The 24,304-nt window shown below is 40.1% G+C and overlaps 2 protein-coding genes across 3 annotated transcripts; both read left to right on the top strand.

The window, feature by feature from the left end:
* Positions 1 to 636: 636 nt before the first annotated feature.
* LOC104226995 (uncharacterized) lies at positions 637 to 5,263 on the top strand. 2 transcript variants are annotated; one of them, XM_070167631.1, is made up of 7 exons: positions 751 to 966; positions 1,061 to 1,176; positions 2,928 to 3,217; positions 3,339 to 3,445; positions 3,585 to 3,717; positions 3,848 to 4,042; positions 4,698 to 5,263. In XM_070167631.1, the coding sequence occupies exons 3-7, from the start codon at positions 2,945 to 2,947 to the stop codon at positions 4,980 to 4,982; spliced, it is 993 nt and encodes a 330-aa protein (XP_070023732.1). In that variant the 5' UTR covers positions 751 to 966; positions 1,061 to 1,176; positions 2,928 to 2,944; the 3' UTR covers positions 4,983 to 5,263. The 2 variants fall into 2 exon arrangements, with proteins under 2 accessions (XP_070023731.1, XP_070023732.1); XM_070167630.1 differs by lacking the exon at positions 1,061 to 1,176 and having other exon boundaries at positions 637 to 966.
* Positions 5,264 to 6,053: 790 nt separating this feature from the next.
* LOC104226994 (RING-H2 finger protein ATL56-like) lies at positions 6,054 to 6,542 on the top strand. The gene has a single exon (XM_009779119.2). The coding sequence runs from the start codon at positions 6,054 to 6,056 to the stop codon at positions 6,540 to 6,542; it is 489 nt and encodes a 162-aa protein (XP_009777421.2).
* Positions 6,543 to 24,304: the final 17,762 nt, after the last annotated feature.

The raw sequence follows: 24,304 nt of genomic DNA, 5'->3' as shown, positions 1-24,304 counted from the left end.
AATACAATATTTGCGTTCCGGCCAATTTTTGATACCTACCATTTTTAACGGCAGGCATATTTAGTAGGCATTTGGACATAAGAATTGTAAAATTCGAAAAAATGGTGAAAAAATTTTTCAAGTGAAAATGGTATTTGAACGTAAATTTCAGTTTGGGTTGTTTCTAAAGTTTTGTGAATGATTTGAGTGAAAATTTTGAAAAACAACTTTTTGCGGTTTTTTAAATTTTCGAAAATTTCCAAAATGCATCTCCATATAAAAATTGAAAATTTTATGAACAAACTTTGATTTCGAAAAAAGTGAAATTTTTTTGGAAAAATCTTCCATCAAATTTTATGTCCACGGGCACTTATAATGTAATCATTTTGCTAGCGTAAAGAAGATTTATTGAGTAATTAGTTTTATCACAATTCAATTTGTCGATTTCAAATTCGAATCCTCTTAATGATATGCGAGCATTATGGTCTAATTAAGTCTTTCCTAGTAATATTATTTTTGGTAATTTCTTAAATACAAAATAAGCAAATTAATTGGCGGAGAAACAGTCCTCGTCAAATGATGTGGGCATCAAATTCAAAAAATTGCTTTCCTTCTGTTGAAAGGTCAGTTCAAATTGAAGTCTCAACTTTCATGAGCGGGGATTTAATTATATTAAGTGAAAGTAATTATGACAAAACATAGGGGTAAATTTGTAAACACGAAAATCGCGAATTTATGTCTTTGGACTCTCTCTGCTACGCGGTCACATGTACATTTCCCGTGCTGCCGGCCCAAGTCTGGTGTCAAATAGCGCCGTCCCATACTGCTACTGTTTACGCCGGTTACAAATATCTTTTTCTTTCTCCTTCTACTCTCTACGCTTCACTCAGTATACACATCAAATTCTCCATTATTTAGTAGGTTAAAATCTGCTTTTGTTTTTGAAGAGGAGAGTTCAAATCATTTCGATTTGCCACATTTTTCCTGGTATCGTCAATCTTCGCTTACTGTTTATTTACTGTTTTATATGTTTGTGAAACTGTGGAAAATAGTAATCCACATTCGAATTTTCGAATTACAGATGTCGCCGAGCATTGCATTTTTTGAATCTCTGCTGGAGGAATTTAATAGTATATATGTTTGTTGATTGTGCTCTGAAGTTGCTTACTCGATCTACGAATGTTTTTTCTTGCTGAGGTCCTTGCGATTCTACTCTAAAACGTGTTGCGTTCCTCTTTTGGAATGTTTTTGTCTAGTAGGTATTGTTTGTTCTAGTTGATTCTTCTGATCCAGTAGTGAAGATCCTTGCACCGATTATTTCCTGTTAAAAAAGTTATACTAGGAATTTGTTAGTAATGATTATTGAAAAATAATACTGGAGTTGATGTTTCGAATCATTGTTTGAATAGTGATTCAAGGTGCTGTGTTGCTGACCTCGACGGACAAAGATAAGCTAATGATATCATTTGGACTTAACTTAGGGTTTGACGCTTGCTGTTCTTTTTCTTTTCATTAAAATGTTTTTGCAGCACGATTTGAGTAAATAGTGACGTGATTTGAGTAAATAGTGACGTGATTTGTACATTCACGATATCTATTCTACTGAATTTACTGGCTGAGTGATTGTCACATCTAATGCTGCCAATTTGGAGTGAAGTAATGTTGTCCAACTTTCAATGTTAAAGTTCATCAGATAAAAAATTGGATACTTCATTGAGAAACGTTAGATCACTATGTCAATGATAAATAGAAAAAACATTAGATACTAAGTTACTTGTTCTTTTTTTTTTTCTTTCCTAAAAAGGACATTAGATCACTATGTTCTCTCTCCATTTCTCCAGCTATTGCTACATCATTTACTTGATAATGTGAGGCTGTAGTTCATTTGGGGGAATATTGATGATACTGTTATACTCTTATGAAATTTTCAATTCTCATTGAAGATGTTTGAAATATCTTCTAACCAGTGTAAACAAAAACTTCAACAAAAGGAAATTTGACATTCCAATTAGTCAAGGGACAGTGGAAAAAAAAAGGAACAAGTTAGTGAAGTGAAAGTGAACAACAGTATGAGAAAGCATGGTTGAGGTTCAAAAGCGGGTAAACACCCAATAGTTGCGGAACCAAAGTGTTATGTTTTCGTATGTATGTTAGCTTTCTTAACCTTGATCAAGACATCAAGGAAATTGAGTGAGCAACTCATGATTTCACTTATTCTTTCAAATGCATGAATTACAAATTTCATTGGAAATTTGCAGCTAAGTCCTTGACTAAACGTGCTTTAGTTCTTCAACAAAAAGTTGTCCACACTTTGAAAGCAATGCCTTCTGTCTCTCTGGGATCAAAGCAAACCAATTTCATTTTTGAGTCTGTACTGTTAGTTTTGGTCACTGGTTCTTGGGCTATCATCCTATTGATGTTAGTTTCTGGACTTCACAGCTTGTTCTTACACGAGCTTCTAGCTCTGCTTCAATGGAGATTGAGAGAGAAAGCTTCTGAGAATCAAGTGTGCATAGGAAGCAGAATGTAATTGAGAATCAAAAGAGCTAATTTTCTCATTGATGTAATCGCCTATTTATACAGATGATCTTCTCCTATAACTAACTGACAGCTGTCCAAACTACCACTAACTTCCTACTAACTTTCCAATAATTAGTTATACAACTAACTCTAGTTTAGCTCTTAACTAAAACTGCTTAACTCTAGTTGCTGAGTTTCATGTTACTCCATCTCGAACAATTGAGACCAGAGCTCCATCTTGTGGAATGTGGTCATGTGTACTATGACATTTTGATAGGACAAATGTTGGGTTGAAATGTTAGTTCTACCCTGGAGTTTAGATATCTGTTTATTTTGTTACTTTTCCCTCTTTTATGCTATAAATAATGTTTGCTTAAGTGTATTGCTGACTTGGCTCTTAACAACCCTGTCCACTGCTGGTGTTTCAGAAGGTAGTCTCTATAAGATGTCTGAGGAAGCTGCTACAGATCTCAGTGCACTACCTGAAGCTGGGAAGAACAATGAAAATTCCAGTAATGGGAATGTTCCAGCGACAGTGCTTGAGAGTGTTGATAAAAGTTACAAAGAAAAGGAAAGAGAAAAGCCTGTCTTACTTGTTGAGCCTGCCCTTAATGGAGACAATAAGGTGAATACTGGGGTAGAGATTGGAAATTCAGAAGTAGAATACATAGAATCTGAGAATTTGAATGATGTAGAAGATGTCGACACGAGTCTGAAGGTAAAGATTCCTGATATAGTTTTGATGTTGGCTTGTAGTAATTTTTATATCTGTCACCTTCTTAGGTTGATTACACAAGTCTCTTTTCAATGTCGTTGCATCTCCTTTTTTCATTTTGTAGACTCTGTTGACTGGACTAGACTCCAAGGACTGGGTTTTAGTGTGTGAGGCACTCAATGATGTTCGGCGTCTGTCCATATTTCACAAAGAAGCAATGGTTGATATGTTGTAAGTCACATTTTGTAACGGAAGATATAACTTTGAAAGATATTTGATCATGCTGTTCTAGCTGGTTTAAATAGATATCTTTATATGAGTTCCTTTTGTTTTATGCTTTCCTATTTATGTTTGCGACTTAAATGAGCAGGGGAAATGTGATCTCTCTTATTGTGAAATCTTTGAAAAATCCAAGAAGTGCTGTTTGTAAAACTGCTATTATGGCATCAGCTGACATTTTCAAAGCATACTGTGACAGCATAGTTGACTTGATGGATCCACTGGTAACTTTAATTTTAATTCTCATTTGTTGTGACTTATGATTGCATTTGCATTATAATTTCTGCTCCATCACCTTCCTTAAGTGAATTTTACCTTGTCCTTGTGCTCATGACGTGACTGTTCCTTGCTTAGCTTGTACAACTTCTTCTGAAATCTTCACAAGACAAGCGATTTGTATGCGAGGCAGCTGAGAAAGCTCTAATAGCTATGACGACATGGGTTTCTCCATCACTATTGTTGCCGAAGCTGCAACCTAATCTGAAACACAGAAATCCTCGAATTAGAGCAAAAGCTTCAATGTGCTTTTCTCGAAGTGTACCCCGTCTGGTGAGAGTTCTTATTGCCGAAATCTCTCTTTCTATGTGACATATACTCTGGCCTATGAAATTTAGTTGTTTCATTGTACAATTTAGTCCTGCTATTCATTATTTAACCATTTTGTTTGTTTATCTGCTGACTAAGATCTTTCCCTTGGCTATGTTATTGACAATATACAGATAGGAAAGTAAGCTCAAGTACTTTGTATTCTAATAACTATTTACTTGATTAAAAAAAGCATTCTAATAACCTTTTCCCGTTTAAGGAATGACTAGGTAACAATTTGTCAGTCTCTTGACTATATTTCTTAATAGTCATAGTTAAATATTGCCAAGGAATTTTTGCATGGTCACGTTTTGGTCATAATGCTATAGTTAGCTGCTCTCATAGTCTCGTTAGTTACCCCCTCGTGGTCGTTTATTATTACTTCTGTTTCTTTTGTTGGTTCTTGTTGAATGAAAACTATAAGGATCACTTCTTAGTGAACTCTTAGCAGCCACTGGAAACTTTAATCAGACATTTGTGGCTTTTCAACATGTTGCTGAAATATGAAAGAGGAATAAACTTTTTGTCCTGGTTCTGGCTTTTTGTTTTCTAGGTATTCTGATAATTTCCTTGTTACTACTAGATGTGGTCTTTACTAACAGTATAGCATGCTTTGCAGGGAGTAGAGGGAATCAGAGCATATGGAATTGAAAACTTGATCCAAATAGCTGCATCGCAGCTCAGTGACCAGCTTCCTGAGTCAAGGGAGGCTGCTCGTACACTGTTGTTAGAACTGCAAACTATCTATGAAAAAGCACTCAATGTTACCCCAATAGAAGTGAGTGAAGAGGCGGAAACAATTTCCTGGGAGCATTTCTGTCAATCAAAGCTTTCGCCTTTGAGTGCTCAAGCAGTTCTGCGTGTAACCAATCTCACTAGGGAGGGTATTGTTTTAGGTTCATAGCATTTGTGCAATGAGCTATAGTTCACTTTTGTCCTTCCTCATTTTTTGGTTTGGTTTCTTATACCTGTATATACCATTAAAAGTTTGAGGTGTTTGCGAGGCAGTTAGACCATATCTAGAGCTATAGTCCCTATAGTATCTTGAATATATGGTTTAGATTACGTCGTATTGTGCTTATAATCATTCATGAATGCTTGCTTTGCAGTATTACTTGTAATTGTGCTCGTTCATTGTTTGTCTTAATATTTTAATGGTTGAAAAACAAAATGTATTACTGTGAATTTAAGGAAAGTTGTTCATAATCGCCAAGGGTGTCGCACGTCCACTTACAGCAATATACTGGCCTTGCAACTTAATTGAGGAAGTGCAAGACAGATGTTTTTCATGATCCTTTTGTTTTCCTGTTAAAGCTATTGTGCTGAGAGTTGTTACATTACGTCTACCACTTCTAATGACTGTCTGGTGATCTCTTCAATCATCTTGTGTTGGATTCATTCCCTTCTCAAGAGGATCGTCCACTATGTGAAGGTCAATGACTATATGCTTAGGCCAAGTGCATCACTTCATTACAGAAGGTCAACACTTTTCAGTTGCTACTGAAATTACAATATTTGTTTGTGTTGCACCTTACAGATTAAAACAACCCAAGCCCCACTGAACATTAGACTATTACAAATTGAAAACAGACAACGTTACCGTCAGCTACCTATACCGTCCGAAATTCTTTTAGGTGAATAAGACTAATACGTATTTTTATATAAGAACTTATCTTAATCCTAAATTATAATAACACAGAAAGAATGCATAAGATGAAGCAGAAGCCAAAAAAGAGGAGTATGCGAATATTTCTGAATTACACCAGAATCATATCTTCCACCAGTCAATTGTTGCAAAACCTTAGCATCTTTTGCTCCAAATCCATTTCTCTTGGAACTAAGGAGCCAATATGTAAGTAACCTCTTATTGTGATTCTTCCTTTCATCCTCAGAACATGAGTTTTTGTAAAGGATTTAACTTATAATGAAGAACCATGAACTGGGCTTTGCCTCGCGGGTTACTCGGGTTATAATCATGGGACTGGTGATATCAGTGATATTGCTACTCGTTTTTGTTGGAGTTCTTGTCTTGATTCATGTCTGTGTAGTATTGAGGGCTTTTAGAAGAAGAATTGACAACGTTAATATGATGGAGAGAGGTGTCAGCATGTCTCAAGAGGATATAGACAAGCTTCCTTGCTTTAATTTTCAAGCCAAAGAGAAGGGAGTCTATAGTCCAGTGGACTGTGCAATTTGTTTGGATAGTCTCAAGTTGGGTGATAAGTGCAGAATTTTGCCTCAATGCAACCACTATTTTCATGCTGAATGCATAGATTTGTGGCTTTTGAAATCGTCCTTTTGTCCAATATGTAGGGCTAGCGCTGATATGCTGAAGGGTTGTTCTATATCTGCAGGAGAAAGCAGCGGATATAGCGAAAGTGGTCAAACGAGAGAACACAATGTCCACATGACTGATACAAGAACTGAGTTGAGAGAAAGCCAAGAAGTTGATAATTTTAATTAGTATCGACCTATAAAAAGCATCCATGTTAAGTTGCTCATATTGATATTGAAGGAATGAATTATTGTCTCGTTATATGATTTTGGTATCTTGGTAATCCTGATGAGTAATTAGTTTTCAAAATTTAGTTAGGTTCATGGTCCATTTTTTTTACACGATATCAGAGTTAGACCTGCTCCTATTTTGGTTTAACCAATATTGGTTCTCATGTTACAATTGGATTACACAAATTATGTTGTGCTTGTTTGACCAAAAAGTATTAAGCCCTTTTAGTTAAACCAATTTAATGAATGCACAAGGGGTGGATCCAAGTTAAAAGTAATAAATTCCAGATCCGAAATTAAACAACTTAGATGGTATGGGACCGTGTTCAAGTCAACAAATGCCAAGTTAATGCTCAATGATTAGTAATAAATATGAGAATAAAAACATGCAATAAATGTGATAAATGACATTTAATGTAATAAGAAGGAATGTCACCCAAATGTTGGATGAGGTAGATGATTCCTTCCTCTGAGGCAACGTGTGACAGCAGACAATGGAAGTGAACTATGTATCCTTGGATCTTGTGAACTAAAGAGGAATGTTATGTGATGCAATCGAACAAAAGAGACGAGACAAGCTTTTTGTATATTCTTGATAGTCAACTCTTTATAAGATGTTCTTTCATAAAAGTTCCGAATCCCCTTTTTGTTTCCTCTCTCTTCCTATTTATAAGGGATATACCTAGAGAACCCTAAGAAAGTACAATATGGGGGAATATTCAATAGAATATTCCCATCTATCATCTTAGGAATATTTTAACAGCTGCAGCCGTTTGCTCTCTACTCGACCTCGGCACTGATCTCTCCCTTTGAGCGATCCTCGCCACTGGACCGTACTTGGTTTCGACCTTGGCCTCAGCTTGTCCGTCTGCATTCGCTAAACTAGACCTAATTTTTACCCATACAGTTAGTCCCTCCGCTTATTGAGGTCGTCCTTTGGGAGTCCTTGATGAACGGATTTTATCTGTATCTAATCACAAGATATTCCGTCATGGCGAATGAGCTGAATTGGTCGACGTCGCGTTGATAACGGGTCGGCTCAAGGGTTGTGGTTGGCGTGGCTAATGTAGGATGACGTCATGACCACACGCGTCATCATTACGCATCTTCCTGATGCAATAAGTCGTTTCCAGTACCTCTATTGCTTCGATTTTAGTGTCAATGACAGTTTCTTGCATCGATTTGGGCGCCATAACACCTTATAAATAGGGGAATGGAGATTCAAAAATGAGACTTTTCAAACTCCATACTCTTTTGGCACTTTGCTTGTTCTTCTGCTTCTTCTCTAACCTTGCTTCCGATTTACTTCTGCTTTTCAGCTCCATCTTTCCCGTTGATACCCTTCTTCCGGTTCAACTGTATACACGTTCTTGCAGAAATGACAAACTCCCCTCACACTTCTGATATAGTTTTCGATGTCACCCCTTTATCGGTAGCTATACCTTCCGGTAGTAGTGAACCCACGGCTGCGGAAACGAAAGTTTTCCCACCATAGAGGAGATAGCTCCTCGGAACCCGTCGGCCAGAAACGACTTTCAAAAAGAACCTTCCCCTGCTCCTGAGCAGGTACTACCAGTCATGGGGTCGAAGCAAATATCTGACCTGCGGTCCAAATTTCGTAATCCTGCTTACGTCGATATTGTTCCGGCGGGGAACGACTCAATACAAGTTCACCGACCTGGGTATTGCGCTTTTTACCAATACTCATTTTTGGTGGGTTACGCTCTTCCTCTTCCCCCACTCGCTGAAGAGTTCTGCCGCTTTTATGGCGTCTGCCTGGTACAACTTTTCCCTTACCTATATAAAGCTTTTTTCATGCTGGTGAAGTTCGCAGAGTTGGCCGGTTGCTAAGTCTCCATTCGTCATCTGCTATAACTCTTCTCGCCTCATTTCTACAGGGGCATGCTAATTCATCTTCGCCATCATGGGACTAAAGGATTGGCGACGGGGATGGATGACAAGGCGAACCAGCGGTTCTGGTGCAATTACTTCTTCGTCAGGACTGAGCACGTAGTGGCGAACCCAACCGGGTTCCCTGAGCAGTTCAATCGTAAGGGCCTTTTACCGTTCGTCATATATTTTGTTTATCCCTCATCTTTTTGTTTCTTACTTGCTCATGTCTTTCTACTTTCAGCTGGTAAGCGTCCACCTCCTTTGGTTCCTGATATCGAAGACTAGGTGACTCGCGTCTTACCTCATACTATGGGGATTCGCGACTGGATGTCCTTTAACAAGCGGTTCGGTCCCAAGCCTTTGACTAGTGAGTCTGATTCCCATTTCTACGACCCTTTCGCTTTCGTTATAGCTTATCATTGTTTTGTCATCATTTTTTGTTAAACATGATTTTCTTTTTGCGCCAGGTCTGCGAGCTTCCAAGAAGACGAAGGCTCCAGTGCCCGCATTTCGCCAGACAGTCGCTTCGGCTAGAACACAATTTGTATTGGCTGAATCTGTACGAGAGAGTCGAACTCTAGCCCCGCCGTTGAGTGATTCCGCCCCATAGGTAGTGATAACTAGGGATTTTGCTACATTTTATACTCCTTCTTGCTTAAGTTTTGATTAGAAAAATGTACAAAATAGTCCCAAAGGCTCACAAGTTGTGCTTGACTATAGGTTTGATCAACAAAGTGACAATATGCCAAAGATCAGCTCAAAAAGGAGTGAAACTTGCACAAGTATCAAGGCAAGACAAAGCTCAGGCAAAACAAGGCCAGTGCGGCCGCACACCATTCTGTGCGGTCCGCACAAGTGAGGTTCAGAGAGTATGCAACTCAGGCAAATCAGGCAATGCAGCCGCATGGGATTTAATGCAGTCCGCACTGAAGTTACTGCGGCCGCACTCGATTTAGTGCGGTCCGCACAACCAAGGATCAGAGAGTTGCTATTTTCGGAGATTGAAGCCAATGCGGTCCGCGCTTCATTTCATGCGGACCGCACTAGAGGCCATCGCGGCCACAGTCCATCCTATGCGGTCTTCATTGCCCCAGTTCAGAGAGTTCGATTTTCAAGTTTAGAGCCTTAGTGCGGCCGCACGTGATTTTGTGCGGTCCGCACTAGCCCCGCAGGGGTATTTTTGTCCAGATTTTTCAGCTTAGTATAAATAGCTTCTTTTCCCATTTTTAGGTCATCAAATAGTTTTAGCTGAGAGCTGCGCTCGTAGGTTCGAATATTTTAGATATTTTGGGTAATTTTATCTACATTTCAACATTGAATCTTCTTGTTTATCTTAGAAATTAATTAATATGAGTTTTTCTTCATCTATTTCTTGCTTTTCTTCTTTAATTATGAGTAGCTAAACCTATAAGCTAGGGTTGTGGCTCAACCCTAGTATGGGTAAGTGATGGGTGTCGTGTTTTAGGGCTAGATTGACTATGAGTGTTTGATATTTGGGCGAATTTCATGTTTAATTGTTGAATTAGTGGTTGCAAACACTAGTTTGTGTTTAGTTGACTTGAGCTCTTCTTGAGAAAGAGAGCTTGAGTCTCTGACCTTGGTCCAACAAGGAATTGGGGCGTACTCAAGAGATTGATAGCCCCAATTAAAGGGTTAAACCTCGAGAGAGTAATACCCGACTTGAACCTTGATTGCTTGTGCAAATTTGCATACCCAATTGGTCTTGAGAAAGTCAATACGGGCAAAATCACTTAAACCACTGAGAGGTGTAGAATGGGTAAAATCGTGCAACGGTTATATCATACTCCCCAAACATGTCAATCATGCCTTAGACTCAAGTATCCGTCAATTGACCACCTAGGTGAAAGTCACTACCCTAGTGCCTTTTAAACCATTTGAACAACCCGTTTTAGTTTAACTCTTAGTTTAATCTAGTTTCATTTACCATTGTAGTTTGATAAAAGTAGAAGTAAAACAAAAACCCCAAAAATGTATAAAAGTGTAATTTGGAACACATACGCAACTCTAAACTAGATAGATACCCGACTCCAAATTCTAGCTCTCTCTGGAAATCGATCCCGACCCTAAATCGGGTAAAAACTCTTCGATCCTCTCTCGCTACTTAATAGTAGTTCAGAGTAGGCCTTGATCACTTTTTGGCGCCGTTGTCGGGGAGCTAACGATTTTGGCTATCTATTTAAATAGTTTTGTGTATTGTTCTTCTTTCCTTCTTTGTTACTAATTTGTTTGTGTCACAACTTGGGTACCAAATAGCAGCGAACAACACAAAAGACCCTATTGGAAATGTGATTGCGGAAGAGGAGGTAGATGATGTCAGAGATGATGAGGTGCCTCTTGTACCTCAAGGACAACGTAGAGGCCGCCAGGATAATGCTAATGTTAATGACAATATTCCAGACCCTCCTCCGCCACCTCCAAGAGTGGTTCCTAGAGTGCTTCCAAACCAAGGCTATGCAAGTGCTATTGTCCCACCCTGAATCCAGGCGGGAAATTTTCAAATAACCAATGTGATTTTGACCTTACTAGAGGAATGCAGGTACTTTACGGGCGCTGCAAATCAAAATGCTTACAAACATCTCAAGGGGTTCACGGATACATGTTGGGGGACCAAGCAATCTAACGTGTTCGAGGATGCTCTTAGGTTGAGACTCTTTCCATTCTCAATTATAGGGAAGGCATTGGATTGGCTCTAGCGACTTCCCAACCATTCCATCACTACTTGGGATAAGTTGGTGGACAAGTTCATTGCAAAATTTTTCTCACCGGGGCATATGGCTGCATTGAGAGATGAGATCTTGACGTTCAAGCAAGAGCCCACGGAACCTTTGCATGAGATTTGGAAGCGTTATAGAACAATGGTGAAGGAATGCCCCAACAATGATATGACTGAGGCGATGATCAAAAAAACCTTCTACCAGGGCATTAATACAACAAACTAATGCATAGTGAACCAATGCTGGGGGCAACTTCATGAAGCTATCGTATGATGAGGTTTGTGACATTCTTGACGAGATGGCTAACACTTCTTCCGCTTGGCAAAGTAGAGCTAATGTGCCCCATGGTGACCCCGCAATTACCCATTTGCATAAGGAATTACATGATCATGGGCAGGCTATAGCTGAGTTGACAACTACAATGAACCAACTAGCAAAGGCACATTTGCAACAAGTTCAAAATCCACGCCAAGTGAATGCCATGGAGGGTGTTAACATGCTTGCCAACAAAAGAAGACAAAGAGGGCAACAAAACTAAGGGAATTCAGAGCAATTTGATAATGATTGTAGTGGATTTCAAAATGATGATTATGATGAACAAAGTGAAGAGGTGCAATACGTGAACAATTATCAAGGCCAAAGAGGAAATTCTTCCAACCAACAACAATGGAGACCCCAAGGCAATTGGGGCAATCAACAACAAGGCAATGGTAATTGGGGGAACAACAACCAAAACAACAACTAGGGAAATCAGAACAACAATCAAAGCAACCAAGGAAATTAGAATGGCAATAACAACAATTGGGGTGGTAATAACAATCAAGGTGGATGGAACAATGGAAACCAAGGAAACCGGGGGCAAGGCTTTCAAAGGCCCCCAATGTACCAACAACCGAACAATCCACCCCCATTTCCATCTCAAGGTCCCAGTTCTTCTAGCAATGATATAGGTAGAATTGAAATGATGTTCGAACAGATGATGAAGAAGAATGCGAACTCGGATGCTCAGTTGGCTTCCCACAATACCTCTATCAGGAACTTGGAGGTGCAGTTAGGCCAAATCTCACAGTCTTTTAATATTCACCCTAAGGGTGCGCTACCAAGTGATACGGTAGTAAACCTGAAAGGTGGGAACAATCATGTTATGGCAATAACAACAAGAAGTGGGAGAGGCGGTGATGTGCATGCCTCCAAACTAAAGCAAGTTGTAGATGATGATGTTGAGTTGCAAGAAGATGAAGTTCCTTTGGTGGTTGAAAATGTGATTGATGAAAATGTGAATGAAGAAGTGAGGATTGACATTCAAGATGTTGAGGTGGAAACTCAAAATGATGTGAACCCGTTTAGGGAACACATAATAGACATGCCGGAGCCGGTTGTGCCTAAAGACAAGGCTCCTTTTCCAAGGCCACCTCCGCCTTATCCTCAAAGGCTCGCGAAGCAAAAAAATGAAAATCAGTTTAAAAAGTTCATTGACATAATGAAGAGCTTATCCATCAATGTGCCTTTGGTGGAGGCTCTTGAACAAATGTCGGACTATGCTAAATTCATGAAGGACTTTGTAACAAAGAAGCGGTCTATGGATTATGAAACTATAAAGATGACTCACCAAGTTAGTGCAATAGTGCATTCAATGGCCCCGAAACTTGAAGATCCCGGTGCTTTCACCATTCCTTGAACCATTGGGACTGCGGATTTTGCTAAAGCTCTATGTGATTTGGGGGCTAGTATCAATTTGATGCCCTATTCTATTTTCAAGACTTCCATGAGATTACAAATGGCAGATAGAACGATGAAGAAACCATTGGGTATTATTGATAATGTTCTTGTCCGGGTGGACAAATTTATCTTTCCAGCTGGCTTTGTGATCTTGGACTGCGAGGTGGACTATGAAGTTCCTATCATATTGGGAAGACCTTTCCTAGCTACGGGGAAGGCCTTAGTTGATGTGGAAGTAGGGGAACTCACCTTCTGGGTGGGTGATAAAAATGTGGTCTTTCATGTGTGCAAATCAATGAAGCAACCCAATAGTACCGAGGTGTGCTCTTTTTTGGACCTCGTCACAGCAGTGATAATTGATGACACCAGTGCAATGATCAATGTGGAGGACCCATTGGAGGCCGTATTGTTGAATCTTGATGTCAATGAGGATGCAAGCCGAGAGGAGTGCTTGAATGCTTTACATGGAATGGGCTCTTACTCTTATGAGCCTAGGAAATTATCTTTGGATCTCGAGAATAGAAAGACTCCACCAACAAAACCTTCAATTGAGGAGCCTCCGGTGTTGGAGTTGAAACCGCTGCCTCCACACCTCAGGTATGAGTTCTTAGGCTCAAATTCTACTTTGCCAGTTATTCTTTCTTCTTGCCTTACTAACATGCAGGTTGATGCCACATTGGCAGTGCTTCAAAAGCGGAAAAAGGCAATTGGATAGACTTTAGCTGATATTCGGGGAATAAGCCCCGTATTCTGTATGCACAAGATTATTCTAGAAGATGATTCAAAGCCCTCCTTGGAGCATCAAAGGAGGTTGAACGTGGCAATGCAAGAAGTTGTGAAAAAGGAGGTGATCAAGTGGTTGGATGCCGGGGTTGTGTACCCCATCTCTAATAGCTCTTGGATTTCACCGGTGCAATGTGTACCAAAGAAGGGTTGCATGACCGTGGTTACAAATTCATAAAATGAGTTGATTCCTACAAGAACTGTTACTGGTTGGAGGGTATGCATGGACTACCGCAAGTTGAATAAAGTGACCCACAAGGATCACTTCCTTTGCCTTTTGTTGATCAGATGTTGGATAGACTTGCTGAGCGTGCCTTCTACTGTTTCTTGGATGGGTATTCTAGGTACAACCAAATCTTGATTGCTCCGGAAGATCAGAAGAAGACCACATTCACTTGTCCATATGGCACTTTTGCCTTTTCTAGGATGCCTTTTGGGTTGTGTAATGCACCTGCTACATTTCAGCGGTGTATGATGGCCATTTTCACCGATATGGTGGAAGACATTTTGGAGGTGTTCATGGATGACTTTAATATTGTGGGGGATTCATTTGATGAGTGCTTGAAGAATCTTGATAGAGTTTTGGCCCGTTGTGAAGAAACCAATCTTGTCCTCAATTGGGAGAAATGCCACTTTATGGTGGAAGAAGGAATAGTTCTTGGGCATAAAATTTCGAAGCATGGTTTTGAGGTAGATAAAGCAAAGATCGATGTAATTTCAAGGCTCCCTCCCCTACATCCGTCAAGGGAGTTCAAAGTTTTCTCGGGCATGCGGGGTTCTACTGGAGATTTATCAAAGACTTTTCGAAGGTAGTGAATCCTTTGTGCAAGTTGTTGAAAAAATATGCTAAATTCGTGTTTGATGAAAAATGTATGCAAGCCTTTGAACTTCTCAAGTATAAGTTGACCACCACTCCTATCATTACCGCGCCTAATTGGAGCTTACCCTTTGAGCTCATGTGTGATGCGAGCGATGTTGCGGTTGGGGCGATTTTGGGTCAAAGAGTGAACAAAATGTTTCATCCGGTGTATTATGCGAGCAAGACAATGAATGATGCTCAAATGAACTACACGGTAATCGAGAAAGAACTTTTGGCTATTGTGTTCGCAATGGAAAAATTCCCGCCATATCTTATGGGTGCTAAGGTTATTATTCATACCGACCATGTCGCACTCCGGTACTTGATGACGAAAAAGGATTCCAAAGATAGACTGATGCTATGGGTCTTGTTACTTCAAGAGTTTGATTTGGAGATTGTGGACCGGAAGGGTAGTGAGAACCAATTGGCGGACCACTTGTCCCGCTTGGAGGAGGAGGTGAGGCCTCGTGACGGCTTAGAGATCAATGATTCATTTCCCGACAAACAACTCCTTTCGATATCGATGAATGATATGCCATGGTTTTCCGATGTTGCTAATTTCCTTGTGACTGGTATAATCATGTGTGAGCTCACTTCTAACCAAAGGAAGAAGCTCAAGCGGGATAGTTTGGATTTCTATTGGGATGAGCCGTACTTGTTCAAGATCTGCACTGATAGTGTGATCCGAAGGTGTGTCCCGGAGGAAGAGTAATTGAGTATCTTGGAGGCTTGTCATTCCTCTCCCTATGGTGGCCATCATGGCGGGGTGAGGACGACTTCCAAAGTTCTTAGTTGTGGGTTTTATTGGCCAACTTTGTACAAAGATGCAAGTGAACTTGTGAAGAGGTGTGATGAATGTCAAAGAGCGGGTGGAATTTCGAAGAAAGATGAGATGCCTCTCAATACCATTCTTGAGGTTGATATTTTTTGATGTGTGGGGCATTGACTTTATGGACCCGTTTGTTAGCTCGTGTGGGAACACATACATTCTTGTGGCGGTGGACTATATTTCAAAGTGGGTTGAAGTTGTGGCTTTACCCAACAATGAGGCCCAGAGTGTTATTACATTTCTCAAGAAGAGCATCTTTACAAGGTTTGGTACTTCTCGTGCAATCATAAGTGATGGGGGGGGGTCTCATTTTTGCAATAGAGCTTTTGACACTTTGCTTTCAAAGTATGGTGTCAATCACAACGTTTCTACTCCTTATCATCCTCAAGCAAGTGGTCAAGTTGAAGTCTCCAACAGGGAAATCAAAAGCATATTGTCAAAGACGGTCAATGCAAATAGGACTGATTGATCAAAGAAGTTGGATAACGCTCTATAGGCTTATAGGACTGCGTACAAGGCTCTGATTGGTATGTCTCCATATCGGTTGGTGTTTGGGAAAGCTTACCATCTACCAGTTGAGTTAGAGCACAAGATCATGTGGTCTTTGAGGAAGCTAAATCTTGAATGGGATGTGGCAGCCAATCTTCATGTGGAGCAACTTAATGAACTTGATGAATTCTGATTCCATGCCTACTCCAGTTCGTCCTTGCACAAGGACAAAATGAAGTACCTTCATGATAAATATGCTCGTAGCAAGGAGTTCAAAGTGGGCGATTTGGTTCTCTTGTTCAATCCCGACTACGTCTGTTTCGGGGAAAGCTCAAGTCAAAATGGAGTGGACCTTTTGAAGTGGTGTGTGTGACCCCGTTTGGTGCTATTGATTTAAAGAACAAAAATTGTGAAGTTTTCAGAGTGAATGGGCATAGGGTCAAGCACTACTTGGAAAAAAATGATGACAGCCACGTGGTGACACTTCTTTATCTCAAATGATGTGATGGTAACCTGCGTCATGCCGTGACATTAAATCAGGCGCTTTTTGGGAGGCAACCCATGTGTTTTTCTTCTTGTTTTTTTTTTTGATTTTCATTGTAGTATAGGATTGATTTTTGGGCTAACTGGTTGTGAGATGCTACAGGGTTGTGTTGATGCAGTGCAGGACATAGTGAAAAAAATGTTCAGGTCTCTGAAGTTGTCAATGCGGCCGCACTACATTCAGTGCGGACCGCACTGATGAAGGGTGAAATTCCCAACTCTCTGAAGTTTGACACTGCGGCCACACTACATTTCGTGCGGTCCGCGGTGGACCACTGCGACCGCATGACAATTTGTATGGACCGCAGTATGTTGCCTTCTCAATCTTCAAAAGTTCTATGTGATGCGGACCGCAGTCCATTTTGTGAGGTCCGCATTGGGGTAGGTAAGCTGCGCCCCAGGACTTTTTCTATAAATAGTACCTAAGGCCCAACGTTTAAACTTTTCGATCCTCTGACTCTCAAACCTCATAAAAAACATTGTTTATCATATCTTCTGCTCGTAACTAGCTGCTAGGACTCATTAATCATCTGTAAATCTCACATCTGGTAACTCTACTTCTTTTTAATTGCTTCAATTTCGTTATTTTCTTTTCCTTTTTGTTTTACTTGTCTATTACTCTTTTCTTCCTTTAATTTATTCCATTAGTTAGGTTAGGGTAGTTAATCTCTTGATTAAAGTAGACTTAGATAGTTAAATACACTGGGAAAACATGTAGGGACACTACTTAGGTGAAAAATTGGGCTTAGAATCAAATTATTTTGAACCCTAAGTTAGTGACGCAACTAGGCACTCAGTGCGGACCGCGTTCGATTCTGTGCGGTCTGTGGTACCCTTGTGCGGTCCATAGTAACATTTTGTGCGGATCATACTGGTCTCTATGCGGCCGCACTATATTTTGTGAGATCCGAACTGCTTGGATACAGAGAGTGGGTAGTCTGAACCCCACCTCTGTGCGGACCACATTGCTATTTTGTGCGATCCGCACTGACCTCTGTGCGACCACACACCATTCTATGCAGTCCACACTGCATATCTTCTGCAACTGTCTGCAATTCTTTCTGTAACTCTGCTTTTAATTATTTCTAATGATACTAACAAGCTTATTGGATTGTGTTTGTAGACAATGGTGAAACAATGAGGTAAAGACTCTAAATAACCAGGCAGAGGAGAATCCTCCCGGGGAGGGAAACAAAAAATGGTAAGATTGACTGTTCAAGCCCGACAAAATATTAAAAACATAAGAAAAATGATTAAAGCTGCTGATAGAGCCATTGACATGTCTTGGAGTGAGTACAAGCCCTCCTGGGAGATATCTTCAGACTCAATCCTAGAGTACATCCTTGACTGGCCGAAGAGAAACAGACCAAGAGACGCTCCTCCCACTTCCCCCGCTACCTAAGTGCTAGTAAATGTATCTTCTGGGTCGTCTGAGGGCTCAACTAAAGGCGGTGGGGATGAATACTCCACCTCTCCCACAACTTCATTATCCGGAAAAGGTGCAGTAGGAGATGAGGAGGAAGTAGGAGGAGAAGAAGTAGTTGGAGAAGGGGGTGAACCTCAAGTGGGGGGTGTTGCTAGAACTAGGAAATCGGAGGCGTGGCAAGACCGGTTTGTGAGTGAGGTAGCGTATCATAAATTTCGGGAATGGTGGCTGGTGAGGAAATTTATCCTGGAGAGGAGTTTTATGGATAGAGAATTGCTACCTCACAACCCCAATGTGAGGAGGCAGTTTAAGGAGAGAATTAACTTGGAGTACTTTTTGGGTGAATGTGTAGATGCCAACGAGCACTTGGTCAAGGAATTCTACACCAATGTTGCCCATATAAAAAAGGGCACAAAAGTGACCAAGGTGCGAAATCTGAAGGTGTTGTTGGATGGGAAAATAATAAATGACTACCTTGACTTTGATGAGGAGGATGAGACCCTATATATGGCGAAGATGGAAAGGGCGAGGAGGTCCTTCCCTGGTTAGCACAGTTCTGACAATCCTAGGTACCACCCCCAATTGGTTGAATGCGGGTGTCAAGATTCTAAGAAGAAGTTTCAACTTCGAGGCAAGGGGGCGGGAAACACTTGTGTGCAGCAGACTGGACCCCACTACTCATGACAACTCCCTCCCTCTGCACCGGGCAGTTTTGGTGGCTTCTATCATGGCGGGATACCCGATAAATGTGGGAAATGTAATGTCTAGGGTAATCACACTTGTGGGCAGTGAGAATGACAGAAACTACCCTTTTCCCAACTTCTTGACTATGTACTTCTGGGACCGCAAAGTTTAAAAAAGGCCGTTTGATATAAAGGTCAAGGAGAAGGCCCCATTCTCGTGGTATAACATGCAGGGGGATGACAACCCAAAGAGCAAGAACTTCAAGGGAACAACTACTGCTCCAACTGGACAGTCTGAAGAGCCAGTTGTGGTAGTGGCTCCTACTCAGCCTGCCTCCACCTCCACAGACATTCCTCCTGGCCCATCCACCTCAGCAGATCCGGAGATACCCTCTTCCCGAGCTTACCTAGTGACTGCCCACCGACTAAGCCAAGCTCTTCTCAGTATTAACAAATAGATGAAGACAGCGTCATCCAAGTTGTCTATCCTCACTACTACAGTAGAGGCTCAGTTGGCTCCTCCGCCTCCATAGGTCCCACAGTCCATAGAGGATGCCCTCAAGGAGATTCTGGCCAACCAAAAGAAAATCCTCGACTCTCAGAAGGTACTCACAGATGTAGTTGATTCACACAACAAGGCTCTCAAGTAGCTTACTAAGGAGCACAAGAAGTTGAGGAAGACGCGGGCTTCCAAGGAGTCCGTAAAGGCGCTAAGAGTTGATGTTGACAGGATGAAGGCAGATCATTTGCCTTTGGACTTATTGCTACAGGACCCAGTACCATCAGCTCATCCCTAGCCCAAGCAGTCCCAGAGGCCTCCCAAGAGGACGAGGATGATTCCCAGAGCGGACGATGCAATCATCCAATTGGCAGACCCACCGGAGGCTTCCTCCAGTCAGCCACATGATGCACCCCAGGAGCCTGTCCAAGTCTAGACCCAGGTCCCAGCCGCAGAGCAGCAGGCCATAGGGAATTAGTCTGAGGTTCCCGACCACAGTGAGGACCCAACGACCACTCAGGAGCCCATTCAGGCAGACGGGCCATAGAGAGTCTCTATATCCTTTTCCCTTTTCTTTTTGGTGCTTATTTAGTTTAGTTGGCATTTAGGACAATGCCAACTTTCATTTGAGGGGGTAGGCCCTACTTTTATGGATTTGGATTACTGTATATATTTGACAGTTTTTATGTTTTCTTTATTTTTCATCTTTGGGTTGTATATAATTTTAACATTTTGTTATATTTATCGTACTTTTATTTTACTTTGGGTCTGTATATAAAGTTATGTTACATTGTACATATTCATCCCATCTATTGTATATTCGACAAATCCCCTCTTGTATATATTCATTTTACTTTCCGCAATTTTTCGTTCTTAGCTTCTTATTGATGTTCGTAGCTTCGTGTTTTTAAAGTTTCCAATAAGCCTTTGGTTTTTTTAATGCCACGGTTCTTTCCAAAGGTGAAGTTTGTGTGAACCGGGTGGCTCTTCCCAATGATGGATGGCGTGACAACCTTTTTAAGGGTTTTAGTCCGTTTTTCTTTTTCTTTTTAGTAGTTAGTGGTTAAGGGTGCCTCAAGCAAAGCTTCACTTGGGCCTAGCACATTTGCCTTTGATCTTATTGTAGACATGTGATTTTTGACCCTCCCCAAGATTTTTTATATTTTAGCACGTAAATATTTAATTTAGGCCTAATATAGCTATTTCAACTCATTTTTAATCTTTTACTTTTATTTTATTACAAGAAAATAAAAATTACATAAAATAGGCTCATTAATGTTTTGTAGTCATTTTTAATCTTGAAAAAATACCAAAAAAATAGTTTTATTTTAACGGTCAGTCTTTATTTTAATAATTATTTTCACTTAAGTAGAGTTAATTAATATTTTAATAGTATTTCTATATGGATAGAGTTTTAGTTAATTAAGCTAATTTTAAGCATAGCTAGTCATAAAAGCCCAAGTTTCTAGCTCATTCTTTAAGCCCAATACCCATTAAGCTAATCCTAGGGATCCTTCTAGACTTTTCTTTGGAACAAAAAATAAATAAAAAGACCCTAAGGACTTAAGAGCAAATACACAAAATATAAGCCTAGACCCTAGATCTATATAGACCTACGTCTAAAATCCAAAGAGAAGGGGGGGATCATCTCATCGGACCAGCGCCGCAGGACCCCAAAAGTAGAACCCCTCCCTCTTGTTCTTCATCTTACCCAGCTATCAACACAACCAAGAGATCCCCCCCTACGCACAGCAACACCCAGCACCCTCCAGTCCCTTTTGACCTCACTGAACGAAACACACACACATAACCCTTTTGTTTCTTCTTCTTCAACGCCTCTGTTACTTCTTCTTCAAAAATCAGCCATACACGCTCTAAAACGCACAAGAACAGACATAGCAATAAAAAGGGGAAGGGATTTGTCAAAACAAAAAAGAGTTCTAAAGTTGTTCTTTTCCAGTTCGTTCATAAAAAAAATGAAATGAAGTTGATTTCTTTCTTTTTAAAAAAATGGAAAAAAAGGTACACAAAATCTCATCTCCTTCCTCCCTGATTTTGGTTCTTAAGAATGGAGTTCGATTGAGCCAAAATCGAGTATGTTTGTTCGTGTGTTTGCGGCTGGTTCGAGGTTCCGCTCGAAAATCTGCTCCTAGGTTCGATTGGTAGTAGCCCAGTTCATTTTTTTCGGAAAGCTTCTTTGAGGAAATTACTGTTTTAGCTGCTGTTGAATACTCTGTTGAACACTTCGAGCCTTAGCCTTCGATTTTAGCTTCCTTTGGCTAATGTTGAGCTGTATTTTGCTATCTGAGGTATGTTTGCGGTTGTAATAATAAAATGATTATTGTTTGATGTTCTAGTGCTATTAAATCTGCACATATGTTCTCATTTCAATTTTATTAGTTAACTACATTGTTTGCAAATTGAGGTTGTGTGCTTGATGAAATTGTTTTTTTGAGTATGTTGTAAATCTTAGTAGCTTCATGAAAATGAATAGCACCGATCTGGTGGCCTGCGCAAGTAGTCCAGAATTTTAATCAATGATTAGTAATTTAGTATAAATTGATAATTTTCATGTGCCTAACATAAGTCCTAATATGAGTTGCAAATGGGTTTTACAAAAATGTTGTATTCTATGTCTTGCCACCTTGAATCATTGAGCTTAATCATATATTTAAAGGCTGGATCCGATTGAAATGGCACCTGTACAGATGAAATGCATTGGTTTGCTAAGCTTATTATGCTTGATAGTTGAATTGTCTCAATTGTCTCTTTCAAGTTCATAGCCTCTTTTGTTTTCCGCTTCTTTTAGATTTTTTTAAATATTTGATACATCATGATGGCCTTTTGAAACGGTGTCTACATTTGTAGGATTGACAACAAACTTTAAGTTATTGATGTGTAAATGAATTTAATATGTTGAGACATAAGTGATAAGAACAAAAGAATGGGAGATGGGTTTTAGAAAATCCACTGTTTGTTTTGTTAATAAGCCACAAGTCAAAGGCAACATTAAAGAAAAGTTTGTGCCTCAGATTATAAATACATCGTAGCTTGTTTTAGCCGTGATTAATAAATCATCGTGACTATGGGTACGGTTCCTGTGACATATTCATGGTCATGATACCCAATTCCAAAATTCGGGGTGTGCCATTAGTTGAATTTTCTATGGCTCTGGCAAACTTGAAAGTGTGTAGTTACTTTAGGAGTGCAATTTAACTTAATTTCCTTAAACTCCGGTATGCATTTCATGTGAGCCAAATCTAAATCTCAACAACGTTAAATAAAATGTATCGTGGATTGCGGGTGCATTTATGTGACGTGGTTCAAGACGTGTTTTAAATAACGTTGAAATCTTCCTAAGAAAAATAATTAAATAAAAGCGGTATAAAGCTAAAATTGCACCATAGGCTAAAACAAGTGTTAAAATAAGATAATAGGACAATTATAACAGTTGAGCGATCGTGCTAGAACCACGGAACTCGAGAATGCCTAACACCTTCTCCCGGGTTAACAAAATTCCTTACCCGGATTTCTGTGTTCGCGGACTGTAAAACAGAGTCAATCTTTCCTCGATTCGGGATCTAAACCAGTGACTTGGGACACCATTAAATCATCCCAAGTGGCGACTCTGAATCTTTAAATAAATAAATCCCGTTTCGATTGTCACTTTAAGTTGGAAAAACTCCCTTATATACCCTTACCTGGGGGTGTAGGTAAAAAGGAGGTGTGACAGCTCTGGCAACTCTGCTGGGAACCGAACCCAAAATCTCTGGTTCAGGCTTCAAAATTCGAGCTTAGATGAATTGTTATATTTGGCTTTATCTGTTATCTGATTTTATTACATGTTTGAGCCTAATGTGCTAAATGTTGCTTTTACTACTTTGATATTATCTGAACTATATATAAACTGCTACGAAACCCTTCTCTTCTCATCTTCGGGGAGGTGCACGCTGGACATGACTCCCTATTCTGTTAGTGTCATACCTTGAAATAATAAAGAGGCTCGGAAAAGTTATTAAGCCGGATGGCCTTTTGGTTCCCGGTATGTAGTCCCCTCCTCGGCTCGAGTTGTCCGCTCGGGTACACAAGTCTAGAACAACATACCCAGGTTTTAAACTTAGAATAACCCAGCCTCATGCCGGATCCCTAGTTAGAACGCTTGTTTGCATCATATACATTGGACTTTGGGGACTCAACACAGGGGTTGGGTCCGTCTAGGACAGGTGTACCCAAAATAACAGACCATCTTGATGCATCCTATGTCATACACGTTGCATTTCTCCAGGGGTAAAAGGGTCATTTGGCGGTCCAATGATATCGGAGGGCAAATGAAAAAAAAGGAAAAAAAAGAAAACGAGAGGGTGAAGTGTGAGGATAAAGCGAGTAGGGCCAAATTATGTTTTCTGCCACATTTTTGTTAAGAAAAAAAAAAGCCTGAAAATTCAAAAAAAAAAAGATTTTGCACTTTTTTATCATTTTTCGAAATTCAGAAAATCAAAAAAAGGTAAAAGAAAATAAAATCCAAAAAGAGTTTACATGTTTCATCATTTTTCAAATAAAAAAACAAAAAAACATATTTTCTCTAAATTAGTTGTTTTGTTTTAATTCTCGCACGTATCCAATCTGCCCGAACTACGTATACCTAATTCTCGTCTTTCGGGGCGTGATACGTGTCACACCTCCTTTTTTACTACACCCCGTAAATGGTATAAATACAAGGGAGTTTTTCCAAATAAAGGACAATCGAAACGTGATTTGTTTTTTTAAAGATTCAGAGTCGTCACTTGGGATAATTTATGGTGTCCCAAGTCACCAGTTCAAATCCCGATTCGAGGAAAAGATTGACTCTGTTTCACAGTCCGCGCACCAGAAATCTGAGTAAGGAATTTTGTTAACCCAGGAGACGGTATTAGGCATTCCGGAGTTCCGTGGTCCTCGCACGGTTGCTCAACTGTTATAATCAGCTTAATTATCTGATTTAGAACATTTTTGAACATATGTGCAAATTTTAACCTATTAACCGCTTTGATCAATTTTTAGCGAAGATTAAACGTCGTTTAAAACACGTCTTTGTATCGTGCCACATGAAATGCACCCGCAATCCTAAACATATTTTATTCAACGTTTTAAGATTTGATTTGGGTCACATGAAATGCGCACCCAAGGAAAGTAATATTATTAAAATACGCTCCTAAAGCGACTAACGCACTTTTAACTTTTGCGAGGGCCATAAAAATTTGCTAAATGGCGTGCCTCGATTTAT

Source organism: Nicotiana sylvestris, chromosome 2 (genome assembly GCF_000393655.2).
Source record: "Nicotiana sylvestris chromosome 2, ASM39365v2, whole genome shotgun sequence".
Lineage (NCBI taxonomy): Eukaryota > Viridiplantae > Streptophyta > Magnoliopsida > Solanales > Solanaceae > Nicotiana > Nicotiana sylvestris.
Note: the sequence above shows the minus strand (reverse complement) of the source record. Positions and strands in the feature narration are given on the sequence as shown.

Excerpts from the sequence above, each read along its gene's own strand:
- LOC104226995 (XM_070167630.1), top strand. The coding sequence starts at position 2,945 with ATGTCTGAGGAAGCTGCTACAGATCTCAGTGCACTACCTGAAGCTGGG. Across the intron at positions 3,446-3,584 it reads GAAGCAATGGTTGATATGTT|GGGAAATGTGATCTCTCTTA; the intron begins GTAAGTCACATT and ends TTAAATGAGCAG. Across the intron at positions 4,043-4,697 it reads CTCGAAGTGTACCCCGTCTG|GGAGTAGAGGGAATCAGAGC; the intron begins GTGAGAGTTCTT and ends CATGCTTTGCAG.
- LOC104226994 (XM_009779119.2), top strand. The coding sequence starts at position 6,054 with ATGGGACTGGTGATATCAGTGATATTGCTACTCGTTTTTGTTGGAGTT.